This window comes from Temnothorax americanus, unplaced genomic scaffold (assembly GCF_048541705.1).
Source record: "Temnothorax americanus isolate GAGA-0224 unplaced genomic scaffold, ASM4854170v1 Scaffold39, whole genome shotgun sequence".
Classification (NCBI taxonomy): domain Eukaryota; kingdom Metazoa; phylum Arthropoda; class Insecta; order Hymenoptera; family Formicidae; genus Temnothorax; species Temnothorax americanus.
Genome location: NW_027509536.1, coordinates 865,173 through 887,503, shown reverse-complemented (window position 1 = coordinate 887,503; position 22,331 = coordinate 865,173). Strand labels below are relative to the sequence as shown.

The window sequence follows — 22,331 nt, the reverse complement described above, 5'->3', positions numbered from 1 at the left end:
TCGGGGGGCCACCAAAACTCCAGCGAGAACTCCGGTAAAATAATTTTTTAATTCTAGTTGCGGTACTTTGAATGGCTGTAACTTTTGAAATATTGGTCGAATCGCTTTGAAACCTAATAGTTTTAGATAGAACTTCTCGGGGGGCCACCAGAACTCCAGCGAGAACTGCGAATTTCCCCCCCAAAAAATTACAATATTTTCCAGTTGCGGTACTTTGAGGGGCTGTAACTTTTGAAATATTGGTCGGAGCGTTTCGGACCCTTATAGTTTTCGATAGAACTTTTCGGGGGGCCACCAGAACTCTAGCAAGAACTGCGAATTTCCCCCCCAAAAAATTACCCCTCGGGACTTAGAATATTTTCGAGTTGCGGTACTTTGAGGGGTTGTAACTTTTGAAATATTGGTCGGATCGTTTCAGACCCTTATAGTTTTCGATAGAACTTCTCGGGGGGCCACCAAAACTCCAGCGAGAACTCCGGTAAAATAATTTTTTAATTCTAGTTGCGGTACTTTGAATGGCTGTAACTTGAAATATTGGTCGAATCGCTTTGAAACCTAATAGTTTTAGATAGAACTTCTCGGGGGGCCACCAGAACTCCAGCGAGAACTGCGAATTTCCCCCCCAAAAAATTACAATATTTTCCAGTTGCGGTACTTTGAGGGGCTGTAACTTTTGAAATATTGGTCGGAGCGTTTCGGACCCTTATAGTTTTCGATAGAACTTTTCGGGGGGCCACCAGAACTCTAGCAAGAACTGCGAATTTCCCCCCCAAAAAATTACCCCTCGGGACTTAGAATATTTTCGAGTTGCGGTACTTTGAGGGGCTGTAACTTTTGAAATATTGGTCGGAGCGTTTCAGACTCTTATAGTTTTCGATAGAACTCCTCGGGGGGCCACCAGAACTCCAGCGAGAACTCCGGTAAAATAATTTTTTAATTCTAGTTGCGGTACTTTGAATGGCTGTAACTTTTGAAATATTGGTCGAATCGCTTTGAAACCTAATAGTTTTAGATAGAACTTCTCGGGGGGCCACCAGAACTCCAGCGAGAACTGCGAATTTCCCCCCCAAAAAATTACAATATTTTCCAGTTGCGGTACTTTGAGGGGCTGTAACTTTTGAAATATTGGTCGGAGCGTTTCGGACCCTTATAGTTTTCGATAGAACTTTTCGGGGGGCCACCAGAACTCTAGCAAGAACTGCGAATTTCCCCCCCAAAAAATTACCCCTCGGGACTTAGAATATTTTCGAGTTGCGGTACTTTGAGGGGCTGTAACTTTTGAAATATTGGTCGCAGCGCTTCGGATCCTGATAGTTTTTGATAGAACTCTTCGGGGGGCGACCAGAACTCCCGCGGGAACTGCCAATTTCCGAAAAAAAAATTTACCCTTAGGGACTTAGAAATTTTTCGAAATGGGGCACTTTAAAGGGCTGTAACTTTTGAATTATTGGTCGTAGCGCTATAAAATGTATTGGGAACTTTAGAACTCATCGAAATCTATCCGGAACTACTATAAAAAATTTATTTTTTCAAAAATGAGGGCGCCGTGAAGTTAACCCCTTATTTTTTAAAAGGTGTTTTCGTCAATTTAAATAACGGAACTTTTTCTAAAATTTATAGAGAACTCTAGAACTCTTGCTGGAGAATCCAGAACTTTAACAAATTTTTCCGAATTTTGAAAAAAGCGGACCAACTTTACAGACATTGAAAGTTTTTCAAGTCCCGAGGTCGAAAATTTTTTTAGAGTTCCGAATAGTTCTGATGGGACTTTTGGACATTTCTCGACGAGTTGTGACGAAAAGTCTTATGGCTCAGAGCGATTAGGCCAACGGTTTGCAAGATAACCGAAATTTGATCGAGAGATGATTGAAAGTTTTCTAAGTCCCGGGGTTGAAAATTTTTTTGGAGTACCGAATAGTTCTGATAGAACTTTTGGACATTTTTCGACGAGTTGTGACGAAAAGTCTTATGGTTCAAAGCGATTAGGCTAACGATTTGCAAGATAATCGATATTTGAACAAGAGATGATTGAAAATTTTCTTTTGCCAAAAAATTGTTATTAATTAAACTAAAATTTTTTTCATGTATCAGGAACTCTACGTAATTGCAAAATAAAACGTTTAAGGCATTCAGAACTACTCGATTTTAAAATCAAATTTTCAAAATTTTTTTTTGTTTTTTAAATAACCAAATAAATTTTTTGTGTATCAGGAACTCTAGATAATCGCAAAATGAAGCGTTTACACCATTCAGAACTATTCGATCTCAAAATTTGATTTAAAAAATCGTGAAGTTGGCCCCCCTTTTTTCAAAAGGTGTTTTCGTTATTTTAATCGCCAGAACTCTTTTTAAAACTTATCAGGAACTCTTCCTTTTGTCCGAAAGAATTCAGAACTCTAAACAGAACTATATTTGGATCATTTGGGGGGGCCAACTTCACACACTCCGCAAACTTTTGTTTCGGCCTCGACGCTCGTACCCGCCCGCCCGTCCGCCCGCGCAATTATATTTTTCCCCTAACTTCTCATTGTCTGCGGGGGCCGTATATTTTACCGCCGAACCACACACGTGTAAGCGTGACTCTAGCAAGTTCGCCCCTCGAGAGAACTTCCGAAATATTATCCTTTTCACTCGCGCGCACTTGCCTCGGAATTATGTGTTTCTTCTGTAGTCACATGGCAAGGTGCCGACGGGTGGCTCGAGATTTCTTTACGGGTCCTTCTCTTCCCTCACTTTATCTGACCCTCTTGTTTTAAAGCACGACGTATTCAAGGGGAATGATGTTCAAGAAAATATACGAGTAACTTAGAAAATTGCTCTGCGGACACATTTTGAAAATTTACGTCATAATTATTAATCATGATTGTCGTCGTAAACACATCCATTGCGAAAGTTCGTGAGATTTCGTGGAAAGTTTTTCTATTAGGATATTTCGGTAAGCTGACTATTTTGAATAAAATGGAAGAAAGGTTTTGCTCTCATATTAAATGCCGGCAACAAATACAAAAATTTATACGTGTGTATTGAAGAAAACTGATCTCGGATACGCGTTTTAGTCGTTCTAAAAAAGCTCACTGTAAAATCTTTCGAAAACTTCTCGCAATCATACAAAAATTAAAAAAAAAACTTTGGCATGCAGTTGTAAGAAAATCTGTTTGTTACAAAATTATAACAAGGAGAGTAGGTACATGTGCGTCTTTTAAGATCCTATACTTTTTCTGGACGGCCATGGCAATGCGTACACATCTTTGCCTTTCTTTTCATTGCTTTCTCTCTCGACTCATCGCGTTACTTAAATCGCTTCTGACAAGCGACTATCCGTGTCGCCCTGGGAAGTTCTATTGGGCCAGGCGGGGGCATCCACCTCACCAACATATCGGAGTCACGTAGGAGCGCGAAGATGCAAGCGACTTCGTTTCGTCGAGCGCGAATGACCCGAGCGATACTTTCGATACTGTCCGATAGCACTGGCCAACTGACGATTTCTCTTATATCGGTTTTTCCGAGCGATCCTCGAGCGACTTCGACGTTTCTGCCGATGTTAGCAAAGTAAATGCATCGACAAATAAATGAACGACATATTTTATCCACGTGCTCCATCGCTCGATCGCATGCTGTGCCTTTCCAAATTTATGATATTGATCGATGCTGTAGTCGAGAATAAATCAAATATTACTGAACATGCTTGGACATTTTGAATGAAGCATATATAATCAAAACATAGTTCTTACGAAAAATTTAAAATAGCAATAAGATTGAAAACATTTTAAGAAACATTATGTTATTGGAAAATGTAAGTACATGGTTATAGAGTGCGTGCATTAAAAATGCTTAAAAAATATCTGAAACATTATTTAAATATATTTTATGGTTTTTGATAATATATTTGCTTAAAATACAAAAGTGTTAATTTTAAGAAGTTGTTTTAAATCTCAAAAGTAGCACGTTATAAAAAGACACGTGCCTTTTATGTTTTAAACAATAATCTATTTTAAAAGGAATTGAATCGTTTTGTGACAACTGCGACATGTGTGTCCTTGTCAATACCAAATCACATTTTGCAAACATTTTTATCTAAAAGTTATATTTCAAACTTATATTAAATAAGCATGTGCGTTTGTACAGAACAGTTTTATAACAAAAATAAAAAAAAATAAAAACAATCCAGACAAAACTTAAAATGAATTGATGGAAAATGTTTTTTTCCGCGGGAAACAATGCTTTTTCCGATTAGTAAGTCAATCGTCACTGGCCAGTGTTGTCTGGCAGAATATCACATCGAAACACACACAAATAGAAAGTGAAATTTTCTCTCTCTCGCGTTTACATTCGTCTCATTGTCAGATACATCCGAAAAGAGCGAGGAGAGGAGAGATCGGCTCACGTCTCGAAGTTTCTCCATGCGGAAAGGCGCGCAAGGCGTGTGAATGTGATGTCGCACAAGTTATGATACAGACATTATGTACAAATTCGCGTTGGTATGTGCCGATGCTAACGCCGACTGCGACGCGATCGCGGTCGTTTACTGTTGAACGGCGAAACAGGCCAAACCGACGCATTCGTCGTTGATTAAGGTCGCCATTAGGGGTAATCCGCACGTAGCTGCATAGGAAGCCTGTGCCTGAGACGTCGGTGCGTTTGTACTCACGAATCGGTGAATTTAACATGTATCCGACGAGCGCGTAAACACGCGCGTCACGTTGATTTTGTCTGTGTACGTGTGTGTTCTGCGCTCGGTGAAATAACCTCTCCGTGCGCTCGTCTTTCTGTCTATATCTTCTTACTGCGCTCGTCTATCCGTACCACTATCTCAGTTCACCTGTCAGTCTCGCGATATAATCGTCAGACACTAATGATGGGACAAACGATGACAGGAGTGCTCGACGTTTGATCAGCTATATTCTCTTGCAACGAAACAATGCGCGAAAACTACGCCGATATCATTGCTCCGTTTCCGCGCGCTGATCTCGGAATCTCTGTATAATTTTCTCTCTGGGAATTTAATTAAGGCAACAATTTACGCAGCGTAACTTAAGCTTATAATTATAAAGATGGAGTATAAAAAGATATCGCTTTACATTCTCATCTCTTTGATAATCCGCAGCCGAATCACTGAGAATGTTGAGTAATAAGACAGTTATTGCAAAAATAACAACGTTTAATGAAATACCATTATGCAAACGGCATTTAATTATTGCATCCAGTAGCAAAAAGTTAAAAAGAATATAATTACAATAATGGTTATAGTCGAATTGTATAATTTCTAACAAACTATTTAGAGTGTATTGTGTGTGTGCGCGCGCGTGTGCGTACATACCATATTGCTTTTGTTTTTAGTACAATGAAACATAACGTGGCAATTATTGAATATATGAAGCTAAATGGGCAGGACTGATTGCAAAATGGAGGTAAAAATATATCGAGAGAAAATTGTGCGACGTGATTCTTCTGGGGCTAATCAATGGTCGAAATTTAAAGCGCGCCTCGCCATCGTTTCCATTGACAGAATGATTATTTATGCGCGGTTCGCAATAATCGCTGGCAATTATTGTATTAAATTGCCGCGCACAGAGTGAGCTTTGTTTCGATTATTCAACCGTTTCATTCGCACTTATTTGCAATTGTAAAATTAACTTTTACCACGCGTGTTTGCCACGTTTTTGTTATTTATTTTTCATTATTACTGCCCACACTGATGCATGACCACCTGGTCTAACTGTTTTTTATATATTAGCATGTTGCAATGGAAGGATTACAATTGTTGTCGCTTTACTGACGCTGTACTGTTATTACTGTAATATCAAAATTCAACTCGTGTTAGTTCCCGTAAATAAATGCTTCTTTTGACACTTTTAGATTTGATTTATTTGATTCGTTTATGCACAAGATATACATATATACATTCATTTATCAAATAAGTTTTCTTTCTTCTCTAGTTAATTAAGCTATTAATAAAAATATATAAAGTTCAGTAAATTATAAGGGAAATAATAGGGCAACTTATCTTCTTAATAAAACTTTTTGCTCAATATTTTAATTTTGTTTGCTGCGTTTTTTTCTACAGAAACTGGAGGAAATTGTGTATGTCCTTTATGTGTTTCATATTCTTAATTTAAATTTAATTTAAGTTAAAATTTACCTTTTGATCATTAATATCAATTAATCTTATATACTCCAACATGAAATTCCGACATTAACTGTGTACCAACAATGTATTTTGACAATTTACCTCTATATCATTTTCCTGTTATCTCTGTTCAACGCTGTGTTAATTAACGGCTAATCGAGGACGATAGAAAATTAGGCCATAATCAAAGTGCGTAACAATAGACTGCTTAAGCTTAGTTTATCCTGATTGCATTCAATTATTGAGTTTTGATGCCGTTAATCCAATTGTGATTCGAACGAGGATAATTTAGATGCGCTTTTCACATTACAAAAGTGCACTCTGTTTTAAAACTCATATTAAAATGTACCTTATTTGATTATATTAATTTAGATTGAGTAGTTTCCGAAATTTCTGGACATTGAAATATATTTAATGTAATATTTACGGTTTTTTTTTTTAATTATTTTGCTTAGTGCTACATATAAGGCGCGTTTGATCGATAATTGTAATTAATACAATTGATTTGAGAGAAGCTACGTATTTACAATACAAACAACACATAAAGTCGATATTTTGCTGTTCAGTCTTGCTTACGGAATGCGTTAGAATTAATATAAAGTCGTTAACAGCAATTTTCGTTATAAAAAAAGCTATGGTAAAAAATAAATAATACTTACGACGCTGTTTAATTTGAAATTTAAATTTTTTAATTTAGCGACGATGAATGTATATTTTCTGAATAAATGTTAATGTACGTTTTTGTTAAAAAAAGAAGTATTTATTTATTATTTGATATAATATAAATCTCTGCAAGTGCTATTAGAGAGTAGAAAAAAAATTAAATGTCAGAATATGAAAACCTTTTTACAAACGTCAAAAAGTTGTTACTAGAGAGAACATATATATCTATATAAAACCAATCGATTCTTAAATCACCTACTAATGCAAAATCCTACAGAGTGGCTACAAAATTTACAACACTAAAATGCGCGAGTTTGGAAAAGTGTCAAAATCCGAGATATTTCCAAACGCAATATAAAACTAATCGCGGAGAGAGAACGATGTCCGAGTTGCCAAGTCGGCGAGTCGCGATGAAATTTATCCCGAGAAACGTCGCCAGGACTGAAGATAGCATCGCAGTGAGTATAATGTGAACGCGCAGCCGATTATCGCACGGCAATTTTATGAAATATACGGAAAATTGCCGAGATCGAGCATTTCAGTCACGTTTTATTTTCCATTGAATCCCATCCACGTAGCTTGCATTTCCCAAGATTCGACTGCTCGTAAACCGTAAACCGTAAAGCAATCTCTCCACGCCTTAACGCTTCTCGTAAATCGGTTTCTCGCGATAGGGATTACCCGGATTATCTGGTGGCCCCCCCCTCCCCCCGACCTTTCGTCGGTCTTTCCCTCGTTTTGTGGGGAAGGAGGGCAAGGATTTCGCGCGCCAGATCTACCGCGAAGCACCCGCACTTCCGGCATTAGCATCGACGTTCGCTTAATTAAGTGCCCCTTATTTCTTACCGAAAGATGTAACTCCCCTCTCCGAGCGCGAGGAAACGCGCCGCCGCGATTCCATCGCGGCCGAAATGCACGCGACGAAAGTACCGCGCACTATCGAGTTCTTCGTCTTGATTTTCGACGCACATCGGCGCGAGGCGTTGATAATCGGTGGCGCACGAAGTAAGTGTTCTTCATTTTCTTAACAGGATCGCTGAGCAACAACTCAATACCCATCGTTCCGTCTAATGTCAGAGAAGAGAAGGATCAGTTTCACACGGGAACGTGTATTCGTGAACGTTTGTGCCTCGCATTCTTTTGTTACACGGTATAACGTACCATGTAATCCGGCGTGTCGCTAATAGACTATAATTCACCATGCTTTTTGTAAGGAGCAATAATCAATTAACCGACAGCTGCTAATTACAAGAGAAATCGCTATTTTTCCTTGATTGGCAGTTTTCCCTCCTCTCATAAAAGCATCGTGAATTATGTTGCGACGTGCCAACTGAACACGCTCTACTTCAGTCATTCACGGAATCCTTTTATGTCCCGTACAAACTGCGGTCGTCCCGCGATCACGTTTGTCGAATGGAACACGCACGCGTGGAAGCGCGCTCGCGTAGACGTAAGAGGAACGTACCACGACGGATGTGATCTTCGGTCGTTGACGCTTTTTTATTTCGTTTTCGTTTACACCGAGGATATGTACAAAATGATGAGGGACACCAATAGACAACTTGAGGACAGTATCGGCCCCGCGGTCCCGGTCTGCATAGCTTCCGGTCGCTCGCCTGTAATACAAAGACATCCCGGGTTAAGGCAAGCGGTCTGTCAGCGATGAAATCTCATTTTAACCATTTAATCTCATTTCTACGTTAAAATATGCGCGCACCGATGAAAAGAAGAAAGAGATAAAGATCATAAAGGCAACATCTCTCTCGAATGTTTTTTTCTCTCGCGAGGTCTCGTCTTTCGTCGTGACAAGTGTGTTGCATTATCTTTTTGACCGGAACTCGGCTAACCGGCTAATACATTTTTATTACGTCACTCTTGTTTCTGTTAAAACGTGGTAAAACCATTATTATACGAAAGGTTCTTTGGGATTTATGCCGCGGGAATAAATAAACCATCCATCAATCTATCAAGTCTCATTCAGCGAATATATAATCTACTTCGCGCGAACTGGAAAGGCAAAAACGGGGGAGGTGGGTCGAGAGGGTTGAAGCGACCCGGCGTTCCCCGGGCGTGATCTGGATAATGAGAGCTTATACCGTGCAGCGCGTGCTGGTGCCACCGCGGATATTTTCGCATGGAAAGTTATTGAAATACTAGTGACGTGTACCGCGCGAGGAAAGTTTCTCGCGTCGGTGTGACTGTTGAAATTAATTGAATCGCTCGCTCGCTCGTGAGCGCGCTTTTTGTTCCGCGTCGCGGAACGCATCGTGAAACTTTTTAATGAATGTCAACTGCGAGCGATACATTCGGATAAAATGATCCTGTTTTCTGGCGCGCAATTTGCCGGACCGCCGGGCCGTGCGATCGCCCACGCTGGGAATGTTGATCGCGACGATTTCTCGCCCATTGTAAAAAGTTTCGAGCGGACTGAAGCGGCGTATTAGGCGCGTCCTTTCTATCCGACCTTTTATCGGATTTCGGCCACTTCGTAAAACGAATCGAATTACAATTTCCGGACGTGCGTTCGCCCTCGCCCCACCCGTAATGCCCGCGGAATTTTCCGACTCGGCTTTCGTATAAATTTACCAAGTTTTGCGTCCACGCGAAACTTTCGCGCCCGTCCGTACGTTCGTTCGTTCGTTTGTTTGCCCGCTATTCGCGTTTCTTATAACGATGCAGGGAATTTTGGGAGGATTTTTCGACGGTCCTCTCGGAACGGTGGGAATATAGAGGCAAAACTTTCCAGAATTGTTTTTAACGCATTGTAACTGGGACTCCGAGAGATTATTCCGACGTGCGCGGCTAATGGCAAAGTTTTCATTAAGTCGGGGGACCTATATATTTCTTTCGATGTGGAATATCGGTCGCGCCAGCCAAGGCAAGCGCGCCGCGCTCCACGCGTGTGCGAATCGAAGAGTAATTTCCGCCCCGTTCAGGCGGTATCAAGCGAGCAGCTGTAAATTTTTGCGAGCTTTTAAGGTGTCGTATTCTACGGAGGAATCGGGATTTCGATGGTAAAATTTTAAGAGCGCGCACTTACGAGTTTTTTTGGTCGTCGCGATTCGTATTTTCTTTGACAGTGAGCGCGTTGATCGATATTGCTGCAATTGATTCCAGGCCGACATTTCGAAAGCAGTAATTGAATTATTGAGAAAGATAGAAGACGACGCGGAAATTAAACCATGTATTATTTTATTTAATGTAATTTATTAACTGTTTTATATTTAAATTATAAATATAAAATATGACCGAATTTAACACAAATATTTTTTGTAATTTTTATATCTAACACACTTGATACATTTAATGTAAATTTGTTGAAAATATGAAAATGATATATTAAAGTAAAATTTAATAAATTAATTTTGGGTCATAAAAAGGCAAAATAAGTTATCCGTTAAAGTTATATACAGATGTTGTAAAAAAAATAGTTATCTAAGATAAAAATTTTATTTAAAGTAATATATAAAATAACTATTTTTTTTACTATTACATGTAAATTCTCTACATAATTTATATAACTATATTAATCATAATTTTTAAACTTAAAAGAGAGCAACAGAAGTTTATAAATTTTTAATAATAGATTTTGTTTAATTCCATTAGCGAGAAATAATTGAATAAATGGTTTTTCTTTATGTGTTGAAATATAGATATTTTATAGATATTCGAAACGTTGAGATTATAATTAAAATAAAAAGATATTATTATTCTTTTATAACATTTTGCAAATAGTCGCTTTGTTACCTATGCACGGCAATATATGATTACAAATATATATCCGGATTATTTCGCGAATCATTTCGCAATCCGCATGTTTCACTGAACGATATATTGGAATATCCGCGAATCACCGAGCGAAATTTGTTTCCTCGCGCGATGTTGTCGCGCGTCGCGAAAAACAAGCCGCGATAACGAACATAATTCAATAGTGTCTCCCGCATGCGCTTCGTTAATAAATTATTCAAGCTAGGTTATTGAAGCATTCGCCAACTCCGCCGGCTTCTTCGTTCGTCGCGAATGACGAAGGGCCTTATTATGCGAAATCGGGGTGCCTCGTATTCGCGTCGAGTTCACGCGAGCGTTTCTGTATATACATATATGTGCACGCGCGCGCCAACTTCGCGACTGCATAATTGCCAAGAGTTTGATAGAGCGGCAAGTTTCGAGCGCGGCCGAAAGCTGGGAAGGGACAGCTGCGGGCGTACATTCTCGGCCGATATTCTCCGACTATCAAGAATACATCACGAGACCGCGGTACGTGAAACCCATTAGAAAGATAAGAATTTAAGAGCCATTAGGCGTGATAAGAATGAGGGATAAGAATAAGGAACACGTGATAAGAAAGTATAAAAGAATAGAGACTTTTTGCGCGTCGAGGCGCGCTGTTCACCGTGTTTTTCACCTCTTTTTCGTTATCATCCGTTTATCGATTTCTAGTCCGGCGAACAGCGGATCTATACGCGCATTTCGGTGCCGCGAAACTTTTCCGATCCACTATCGGTCCTGAGTAGTTTTAACGATCGCGGACGCGGAACGGTTCGAGTTTACGAGCTGGCTGTGTGAATAGTTAACATCTACAGCTCCTCTATGCGGGATGTGAACTGCAGAGCGACGGTCAATAAAATAATTTTGCACGCTATAAAGCAAAACCCGATGACAGCCAGTACGCTTTGGGAATTCATTTCGAGGGGCGGAAATTGCAACTTGGCAGATTGGCCAGGTTGATTCGGAATTCTGGCGCCTCGAAGCGACACGATAGTTAATCGTCGTAGCACAACGGATCTATATTAATTCCACGAAATTGTAACCAGGTATGAGAATTTAGGCTAGCAAGCGCATTTTTATTACTCGATAATTATAATTATCTAAAATTTTTTGCTAATTTGGAGCAGTTTTCTCGTTACGAAAAGACATGGAAATACGAAATCTTTCCATCGTTGCGAATTGCTTTCCACAGTAAAGCAATTAAAAGACTCACGTTTATTAACGAATCGATGCAAGATTTAATATATGCGATACGTAACTAATTAATTGCAGTGGTCACTCAGTTCGTTGTTCAAATAAATGCCAAAAACGTTCCGCTTTAGAGAGAACCTTTAGAGAGAGGCAAATAAATATACGAAACGTAAAAATTTTAATTAAGCTACCTAGCTACCTCGGCTGATGAAGAAATAGCGAGTTGTACCGAAAATACATGACATTTCGCGGCCGTTGTCTCGCGTCGCTCGTAAAATCGCGTCGACAAGAACGGAGCTCTGGGCTCTGGCGTACCTCGCAGGAGCAAAGACTCACCATTTAGGACATGAACCCTGATAGACGCCGTATTGGCGTTGCTGGGCTTGCAGCTGTACTCCCCGGAGTCCGAGGGCTGCGCCGTCTGAATGAGAAGCCAGGAGGTGGTAACGTCGCCACCCTTCTCGGTTATCACGGAGACGCCGCCCCTGGGACTGTCGTAACTCAGGACTTTCTCATTGTAGTACCAGAAGATGAAGGCTGGTGGCTCCGAACTGAAGCGTATGGCACACGTCAGGTTTATCGTGCTGCCCGCACCGACGTACAACTCGGGGCCGCCCAGTATCGTCGCCGTAGGTACTGCGATAAAGAAGAATTTTCTCTCGTTTTCTATTTCCCTCCTCTTCCTCGTTCTCCTCGTTCTTCTCATGCCCTCCAATTTTCCCCGATTCCACTCCCTCTCGGGGTCATCCGCCTCGGCTCGGATAACCCCAAAGATCCGTGCATCGCGTCGTGCGAAAGCTCTCTGTATGAAAGTCTTTTGGGAATGGTACTTAGCAAACGAGGGGAACGAGGAATCTTCAAAGCCGCCCCGTGATCCGTGAGAAGTAATGAGGAAAAGCTTCTTAACAAACGCAGATAAATGAGGATAATTGCGACGCGCCGTCGACGTCGCCCCTTCCGACGTCGAATTCAACCCCGGGATCATCGTTAAATTGCTTTTAAGTCATCAAGCGTACCATTTTTTCGTCAAATTTACTGTTTACTTTGATTCATGATCTCTGAATAGTTCGATGCACAAACGGAAACTGAATTGAGGCTATATAACATATATATTACGCATTTTGGTATATCGTCCGGACGAATAATATTCACGTTTTTACGTTTATTCTGTAGATTTATCCTTTTTCTCTGTCCTTTCATTAATCATGTATTTACTAATTTAATCTTGCTGTGAACACAGAAATGGAATTTTTTTTTAAAAGCCGGAAGAGAATCATGCCGCCCTAGCGGACCGATATTTTACAGATTGAGACTGAAACGCTTACCAGAGCGTTTTGGAAATTTCATCGAATGGTATAGAACGGGGACAACACGACGGGTGAGATTACATTGAATGAAACATAAAACTTACCAACGACATTCAAGCGAAATTGATACGACTTGATAGGTATGGTGGAAATCTGACATTCATAGATTCCCTGGTCTCGCTCCTGCGCCCACTTTATGCAGAGGGTCCATTCGGACCATTCGTTGCTGTGGCCCGTGTTTTGTCTGTGTAACGCTTGAAATCGCTGGTCACTCGTGTACGTGTACGCTCCCGCAGTCAGAATGTGGATGTCTCTATGCCTGACCCAGGATACCTTCGCAAACAAAATTGGCAATAATGGTGATAAATGATAAACCAATAATCAATGTAACTGGAATATTCAAACTGTCTTTCATCAACCGCATTACATTTATTGTTAGAGAAAGCGGTGGAAGATTCTCGCGATTGCCTTGCGCTTTCCTGCATCCAAGAAAATGACATGCGCGCGACTAATTCGCGCGGCGCACCTTGCAGGCAATATGAGAGATCATTTGCCAGAGTTTCTCGTTATGCTCGCGTTGGTTCCACTTAACGTTCGACATTCATCATTGCCGATGTCTTCTTGCAGTTTCGCGCGGATGCAGCGTTTCCCTCTCCGTCCCTCGCGCCGGCGCGTCCGCGAGTCGCCCCATTCGTCCCGATGGATAAGTTGGGAAGCGCTAAACTGGCTTTTGTTCCCGTGCAATAGCTACCGCCAGACACCGCGAGAGACGTAAACTTCGTCGAGTAAATACGCTAAGTGGTGCCAACGGCGGGCACATATATGTAAACGGCGTTCGCACGGCGCGCGTGTACATGCACAAGACCGGGAAAACGGTGTGCCGTACCGACACACTCCCGGCCTTGCCCGGTTTATATACGAGGTCAGAGCTCTGTGAAAATATCGACAAACGCAGCCAAGCCGCCCACACTCCTAAAGACCAACTCAGCCCCTCCGGGAGGGGAAGGGTTGAAATTTCCCGCATTGGGGACGCGCGCCCTGGCGCGAGAACCCGACGTTAATATGCGTCGAACTTACCGTTACCGCGAATTCCAATGTTACGGTTTTGCTCCCATTGCCTCGCGATTACTTTTAGGATGGATGGTTGACAGACGGTAACGATAAATTATTTCGACGCGGGTATTTTGCGTGTGTGTGATTTTTTTTCAAGCATTATGATTTAGCAGCATTATATGATGCATGTGTACGATTGGAAATGTATAAAATACACAACAAATTCAAGGTGCGCAAAAAATTTGTACATGTGTGTTTATGTATATTTTTCGAATTAAACTCTGCTTTGATGTACTATATTAAATGTATTTATAATATAGTAACATAAAATATATAATATTTTAGCTGAAACAAACGTAATAATATGAAAAAAAAATCGTTAAGCGGAAAATATTACTTAAACTTTTCAGAGAACGAGACACGAACGTTTCATTTTATTATACTGCATATATGATCTTTATTATTAGTATCACAGTCTCTCTTTCGCATGCAAATTCTTCCGATTCTCTCGCCATGTTTCATATCTGAAAACTGCAGGGAAATAAAAGTATTCGCTTTGTTGGAACAGAAATGCGTACACTTCATTGAAAAGTCGACGAGTCTCTCTACTGTAGTAGTCCTCGGGAATATTAAAGCAGACGGCGAGCTTCGACGAGAGAGCGCTACACAGAAGTGCCTTTTCTTATAGTTTAACTTTTAAGTGACCGAACTTTCTTCACGAGTAAAATTTAATTTCTCGTCTCTATTCACTTATCATCGCGGATGTATTCCATAAAAGAATGGAGGATGTGATTAAGCCGGCCCTTTTACTGTTCCTCTTATTTAAAATGATAATTATAATTGTACACAGACAGATGGAGCAGTTTTTTTAATAATTCAGCAATGTAACACGTGATTAATCCATATTATATAAAAAGTAAAATTTTAAATTTGTACAAATCGATCTTTAATCACATTCCGTAATTTTATATTTATTATAACATCTGCAATCCATAATGTAATACGCTCGGGATTAATTCAATCCAAAGATTAATAATATCGCACGCGACGACTCGTTAATCCTCTTTAATCCACTTTTAAGATAAGAAAGTTAGTCGCGCGAGAAAAAATACGGAGAGCTGAAATGGTGGAGAGGCGCCTGTAAGATAATATTATTTCTGAAGAACTCTGAGAGAGTTTCAAATGTAAGAAGACGCCCGGATCGCGCTCCGCGTTCCGTAGAATCCTTTTATTTCCCGTTCGAAGTCTTCCCCGGAAAATCGCCGAAGACCGTCGAAGTCTCACACTCTGACACCAGCACCCGCGTGAACGCGCGCGTGAAAATCTGCTTTGCGTGCGCGCTGGCAGCGGAGGAAGCTCGCCCGGGAAACTTTCTGTATTCCCCCGCAACTTTTCTTACGTTTCGACACGGGTCCGTGGTTTTTCCGCGGCGGGCGTTCCATACGGAAAATAGACGGATCCTCTCGTTCGGTCCTTCCGTTTCGGGATCGCAGTATAAAGTTGGTCAGGCGCACTGTACGAAGGACTTCTTGATGCAAAAACTCCGACACGGATGGTTATCAGAGTTATCGAAATGAGCTTCCATTCCGATGAACTTATTTTCTCCAAAAGCTACGTTTTTGCCTCTCGCTCTTGCCGGAAAGACTTTAAAGGTGATGCATAAAATCCGTGAGAGCCGCGAAAATAAAGTTTCGTATACATCGATCTTATCACTTGTATATATATCTAGTAAATTCGTTATTACTTGAAAGACAATTGAAAAACTGTTTTGGATAAATGAAAACACAGCTACAAAGGATGATTTTCTAACTTAAATACTTAACTTGTAATTAAAAATTTTTGAGTTCTATTGATTATATATATTTATGATATACTCTGAATAATTTTAAAAATATTTTACAATTAATCTTAAATTACCGATCTGATGATTCTTAATTGTATTACGTATTTAAGAAATTAATTAAAAATCATATTTTTCGTCTTCTTCGTATTCAATCCGGCTGTTTAAACAATTGCTCTACTTTAAATTTAAATATTAAATAATGTAAACAGAGTTGGATATAAATTTTAATATTTTTATCAAAAAAGATACTAACACGCGAATATATATATATATATATATATATATATATATATATATATATACATATATATAAATTAAAAGAATTTAAAAATCATTATTTTAACAATAAAATAATTTATATAAAATAATCGCTAAACTATTAGGAATAATCTTAGTATGTTTTTTTGTATGCTAAAATACAGTAATCTTTATCGATTAATACTTCCACAGTCGAACAAGCATTATCAGCGAGATCAGTAATTATTATGCAAATTTAGCGCGGAAATTAAAGTACTATATGTACCTTTCGCATTTTGGATAACAACGAAAGAAAGGAGGGCGAATAGTTATCGCTTTATCTGAATTATCTTGTTATACATGTAAACTCCATACTTTTACTATTCTGTTTTCGCAGTCGCTTCTTTTGCGTGGGCACTTTTGTGCTGATTGCTGAGTGCATCGTCGTCGGTCTTATTAGTCGATGTTTCTGCTGATATTTGTCCGGCGGAATTCGATCGTTTATTTATAGCTTTATTCGTAAAATATCTTTCCTCCTTTTTTTTTGTCACGTGTATGCCAACCGCCGTTTCGCCGTCAGAATGCATTTCCAACCTCGATATACGTACTAAAAACGTTTATTGGCTTCGCGAATCTTATTCAAAATTTACAATTTTATTTGATTGCTTGAAGTCTTATGCGAGATTTTTATTTAAAGTCGAGTGATATTTAAAATAATCATCGAGTTAATCATCAAGTTATATTGAAACTTAATATGCAAAATATTATCTTTGGGAGAATACAAATATATACACCAATGTTCGCGCAGATCTGAAACATCTAAATAAATAAATGAAAAAGATATTTTCTTTGAAATTCGAAATTATAACTCGCGAAATTGTTGGCAGAGAGACGCAATATGAATTCTTGTATTAATGATGAGAAAATGTGAATAATTTGACTGGTTTTTTAATAACGCTTTTATTGCTTTATTATTTTGCAGAATATTGCGTATTCGTTTCTGTAATTTCATCTCATTGACTTTTTTAATATCCGTATGAGCTGTATTGCGTGGAATTTCGCTGTTTTTCTCCTGATAATCCGATAGCGCTAGCGCACTAATCAGACAGGCGTTTGTATCACGAAATACGATTAAAAGCTCTCCCCTTTTGATATCGCGTTGCATCAAGAGTGTATATTGGAATTTAATCCATCAACATATTGAATGAAGATAATTTCGCTATTGTGCGTTTCCTGAAACGTTCGATTGTATGCTTGCCTTCAGTTAAGTATCGAAAACGTGAAATGCAATGTATGTGCAATATGTGTATATATATTTATTAGATTTATTTATATTTATTGAATATATTTTTTTTCATGTGTGTGTGTGTGTGTGTGTGGAAAAAAACAATATATTATACGTTATTATATGAAACAGATCCAATAAAATGTTATAAGTTGTTCAATCGTTTTTAATCTCTCCAGGATCGTTAAAATCTTCTAATAATCTTATTAATAAAAAGGAAACTATATATTCTAATTTTTAAAAATAGAATGACAAAATTACATATCTTCAAATATTGTTTTTTTATAATGACACTTATTTAAAATATTTTCTATATTTATATTAGGAATAGTATATTTTTTAATAAACTTTAATGAAAACTAATATATCGTATTTTAACTTAAAACAGTTATGTCACTAAATATTTAGAGGATTTTGTAAATCTTTTAACAATTTTTTGACAGACATTATTTTTGACATGAAGTGACAGTCCTTGATTGACAAGTGATATAAATTCTTGTTTTCTTTCGTTGTGACACAATTTGATATTTTGTATAACTTTTATACAAAACAAAATCTGGCGGTATTATATGTTTGGTGACCTACATAAACATTCACAAAACCGGTCAATCATGTTCTGACTATCTGTTTGCAATTTTATTATTGTGTATTCAAATATTATGTAAATCTCGTGGAAAAGAAATGCCATCAGCAATATTTAGAAGAGAAAGTATTTTTATTGCTATTTTAAACAGTCGAAAAAATCTACGTACAGCGTAATATCTTGTATATTCATCATTTAATATGAGCAACGAAATTCTCATTCTGATGATGTTTAGTATGATATTGATATAATTTATCTGTTTTAACCTTTCCGCGAAATTAATTCATGAACGAATAGGAATAAGAATAATTCATATAAAATTTGGAGAATACGAGAGAATTGACATATATCTTTAAGACGTTTGAGTGAATTAGAAACACTTGCTTATACTTACTTCAGCAATATACTTACTTATTGGCTTTGCAACAATAAGCAGCCTCGGGGAAAACTAAACTAACTCGTAAATTGACTTTCGCGTTGCGATAGCTTAACCGCACTAGTGCGCAAATAATTAAATTGTTTTGTGAGAAAGCAGAAATGCGGAAAAATTTTCGAGCGAAACCCCGATTATTTTATTATTAAACACAATTACGACGTAACGCAACAAAACAACTATAAAGGAATGTAAAGTCAATTTTTTCCTTCTATATATATTATTTCGTCCGACGCTTTTGCAAATGATACAATAGCGTTTCAATTAAGTCTTTTTTATCTCTCTCCCTCTCTTTCTTTTTCTCTTTTTTTCGCATCTGGTTTTAATTATTCTGACGCAATAAAATATTTTTTCAAATGAAATAGTTTCTAAAAAGATATTCTATTCATTAAATTATTAATTTATATCTTATGCTTAATTGATTTTTTCTCGATAAAAGTTTAATGAAATGCTATCTCTTTTTGTCACAGTTTTAATCTTTATATAATCTCAATGGTTACATCAGAAACTTTCAGAAAATATTACTGAAGTAAAGCTCATTTAAAAGTAAATATAAATTAAAGTTGTGTCACTTGTACCTTTCACTGAAGTATGAGTAATTTAATTTAATTAAGTTGAAAGAGAGCTTTTATATTTTCAATTATTTAGAGTTCGAGAATCATTAACGACTCATTTTATAAAAAAGAGATCCCAATGGTTGATGCCAATTTAGTATAAAATCATAATTTCTCGAGAAGAAAAAACATCTGCAAAAATTTGTGTGTAATGTTTTATTTCTATTAAATATTTTTTTTTCTTTTTGGATCTCTTTTTATAAAGCGTGGAATCGGTGTTAAATTACTGTTGCTGTTGCAAGGATCTCTATTGTCATCGTTACTGAACAGAGTAACTGAATCTCTGGTTTGCACGAAAGAAAATACTACATTTTGAAGTGAATACGGATCGTCGATATGTAATATCCGACGCATTTATTTAAAATAAGTAAAACTGAATATATTTCAGAAGCATCGTCTGTACGTTCTTAACAGATTACATTGATAATAATCCGCACGAGATCGATCAATTCGAGCATTTCGTAACTCGGATCATTTCTTTTAATAGAAATCGTAATAGTAGTACTGCGTCTATGATAAAATTGAGTTTCCAGGTACTTCTCTAAGGTCAATTAACGTTCAATCGATCCCGTGCACCTCGATTATTGCCTGCAAATCGTTTCTTCTAAAATTCTCTTAGATCGGTTTCTTCTTTTGTCCGCGAGAGAGGGAGAGGAGAGGAAGAGAGAGAGAATGTGTGTGTATGTGTGTGTTTAACTGTAGTTTAAATGTCTTCATATATAAGCTTATGAAAATTTAAATATAAATATAATATATATATAAAAAAAATAACGCTGTGCTTCAAGAACGTGGAGTAATTGATATTTGTTTAATAACTTTTAATCAGCATTTTCTTAATTAAAATAAATATTCTTGTTTAGTCTGCATAATAATTGTAAGAAATATCCTAAGAAATATTCTCAAGCAGGGTGAACACACTCTACTGTTACAGATAATATCTTTGTAATTTATAATTCATAAGGTAATATAATGAAGGCCCTTACAGTCTTGTCGCCTAGATTGCGAACTCGGCACGTGAGGTATGCAGTTTTTCCAATCAGGGCCGTCACGTTGGTGTTCTGCGTGAAGTCGAAGGTGGGTTCCGGTTTCGACTTTGGGCCGGAAGAATGATCCAGCATTTGTTGCCGAGGTCTGGTCTGAATCGCGTGTCTGTCCATGTTATCTATCGGCCGATCTCCTAGACTCAGCGTATCTGTAACAAGAGAGAAATTTGCTGATTGAGTATTCAGAAGTCGTAGCGTACGCCAAACGATTAATGTTGCACCCCACAATTCGCGCCAAGACGACAATATAAATTTTACCTTTTTTCGCCATACGTTTATGTACCGTACGTTTGATGAAGTCTAGAGTTACATCGAGACTTTATTTGATTTTATTTTATCTTATTTTATTTCTTCTTGAATGGCAAGAAATTTATTCGAGGGTTATTATTTCTGATTACTTTGAAAAACTTCAGTTTGTATTGGAGCGTGAATTATGTTGATTTTTACACCAGTTAATTTTCTGTTGACAAATTAGCCTTTAATCACATTCCGTAGCCAAACAAAGGATTACTGAAATTTCCGGTTAATTGAAATTTTTAATGGCAGCCATTAAATGTATGAACAAGAGTAACAAAGCATTCCGACGTCCAACGAAACGTTAGTAACTTTTTAAAATATATGCATCAATGTGGATAGCGTATTTTTCTCGAATTGCTAAAAATTCTAATAAAAACTATTCAACCTTCTTGTAATTTTTTTTATCGATTTTGGCTATTTCAATATTCGCAGAAGCTAAATATAAAAGGAGACGGTTTAATATGCGAGCAACGATCGAAGCGCATTCCTCAGAATAGAAAAGCGATTGGTATTTCACTTGACAAATCGAGACTTTTAATTCCGTATATTTGTTATTATTCGTCACAGTTGTCACTTCTATATAAAAACGAAGATATTCAAACTTATAATTCTTAAATTGTAAAACATGGAACGTAAATATTGCGGATGTTTGAAATTGCAAATGACTAAGCTATTAATAATAGTAAATGTATATAAATAACATTGATTTATTTAAATATTATATATTACTTTTTAATATTAATAAGAATTACAACATTAACACACATGTTTATATACATATTTAAAATGTTTTAAATAATATATGAAGAGAGTTCACGGAGAGAGTAAGTTTTATATATTTTAGTAAGTTATAAGAACAAGATTCAAAAAGTTAAACAAAAAATCAGAGCAAAAGAATTATACTCAAAACTTCTGCAGAATTTATGTGTGTAAATGTTATGATTTTTATTTAATTACAATTAAATCGATGAAATGTAATTAATTGCTGAGAAAATTCAATGAGATTATTCGAGATCTGTGACGTCAGTATAGCTGTGCTCAGATGCTGCAAAATGGTCCGTATAGCACTCTTGCACTTTGTGCACTGCAAGTTGTTGAGTTAGAAATGCACTCAGGAGCGGTCGATATATGTCTCGAAGTAGCAGAAGTGTTTGCTTAGTGTTTGAAACTAACTCTACTGCATATTCCGGATTTAATGGCGAATGGTGTACATACATTGCTATCATACGAATTACATTACATAGAATATTCAATTCATTCTTTTTTTACCTCCGTTTTGTTATAACGGTATTAATCAGAGGTATCTCTTAATTTAATGCTGATATTATATATTATTTTATATATAATTATGAAACTTATTTATTATTTTTAGAAAAAAATATATTACTGGGGGAATATTATTTTATCAGGTGTATAATTATAATTATCACGCGTAAATATAACGCGAAGTACATAAATTTATATAATCTGAACAACACTTCTACACAATGTCCAACATAGGATATTTCACGAGAAACACGCAAGCTGCGTGTATTATATCGTTGTGCGCTATATATCGCTGTACTATATACGCCACGGACCACGGTACAATAACGACGAACAAGATATAAGCAAACACCGAACAGCGTCTTAGCCAAGTTATGGGCGTAGGAGGAAACTTAATATTTATCTTAATAATCTTTTCGTCTTTCTCTCTCTCTCTCTCTCTCTCTCTCTCTCTCTCTCTCTCTCTCTCTCTCTCTCTCTCTCTCTCTCTCTCTCTCTCTCTCTCTGTTTCCTTTCTAGCCCGGTCTTAAGTGCACTTCGGCATTCGTAAGAATACATCCGCCCGTCGCTCATTATCTCTCGCGAATGATGCTGCACACGAATTCGCTATACAACCAACAA

At 37.6% G+C, this 22,331-nt stretch overlaps 2 protein-coding genes across 6 annotated transcripts in view; one reads left to right on the top strand and one right to left on the bottom strand.

Annotated features, from left to right (window-relative positions):
- LOC143902209 (uncharacterized) overlaps positions 1-22,331 on the top strand; it is a 451,988-nt gene that overhangs the window by 216,632 nt on the left and 213,025 nt on the right. The gene's annotated exons all lie outside the window — the stretch shown is intronic.
- The window catches only part of LOC143902204 (zwei Ig domain protein zig-8), a 40,072-nt gene continuing 20,877 nt past the window's right edge, over positions 3,137-22,331 (bottom strand). For 2 of the 3 annotated variants that reach the window (XM_077414909.1, XM_077414910.1), the window contains exons 2-5: positions 20,088-20,296; positions 13,161-13,389; positions 12,086-12,385; positions 3,137-7,857 (exon numbers count right to left, since the gene is read on the bottom strand). In XM_077414909.1, the coding sequence (XP_077271035.1) occupies positions 7,727-7,857; positions 12,086-12,385; positions 13,161-13,389; positions 20,088-20,296 (869 nt within the window). In that variant the 3' untranslated portion in view covers positions 3,137-7,726. Of the gene's footprint in view, positions 8,407-12,085; positions 12,386-13,160; positions 13,390-20,087; positions 20,297-22,331 lie in introns of all 3 variants that reach the window. The other variant, XM_077414911.1, reaches the window with a different exon arrangement.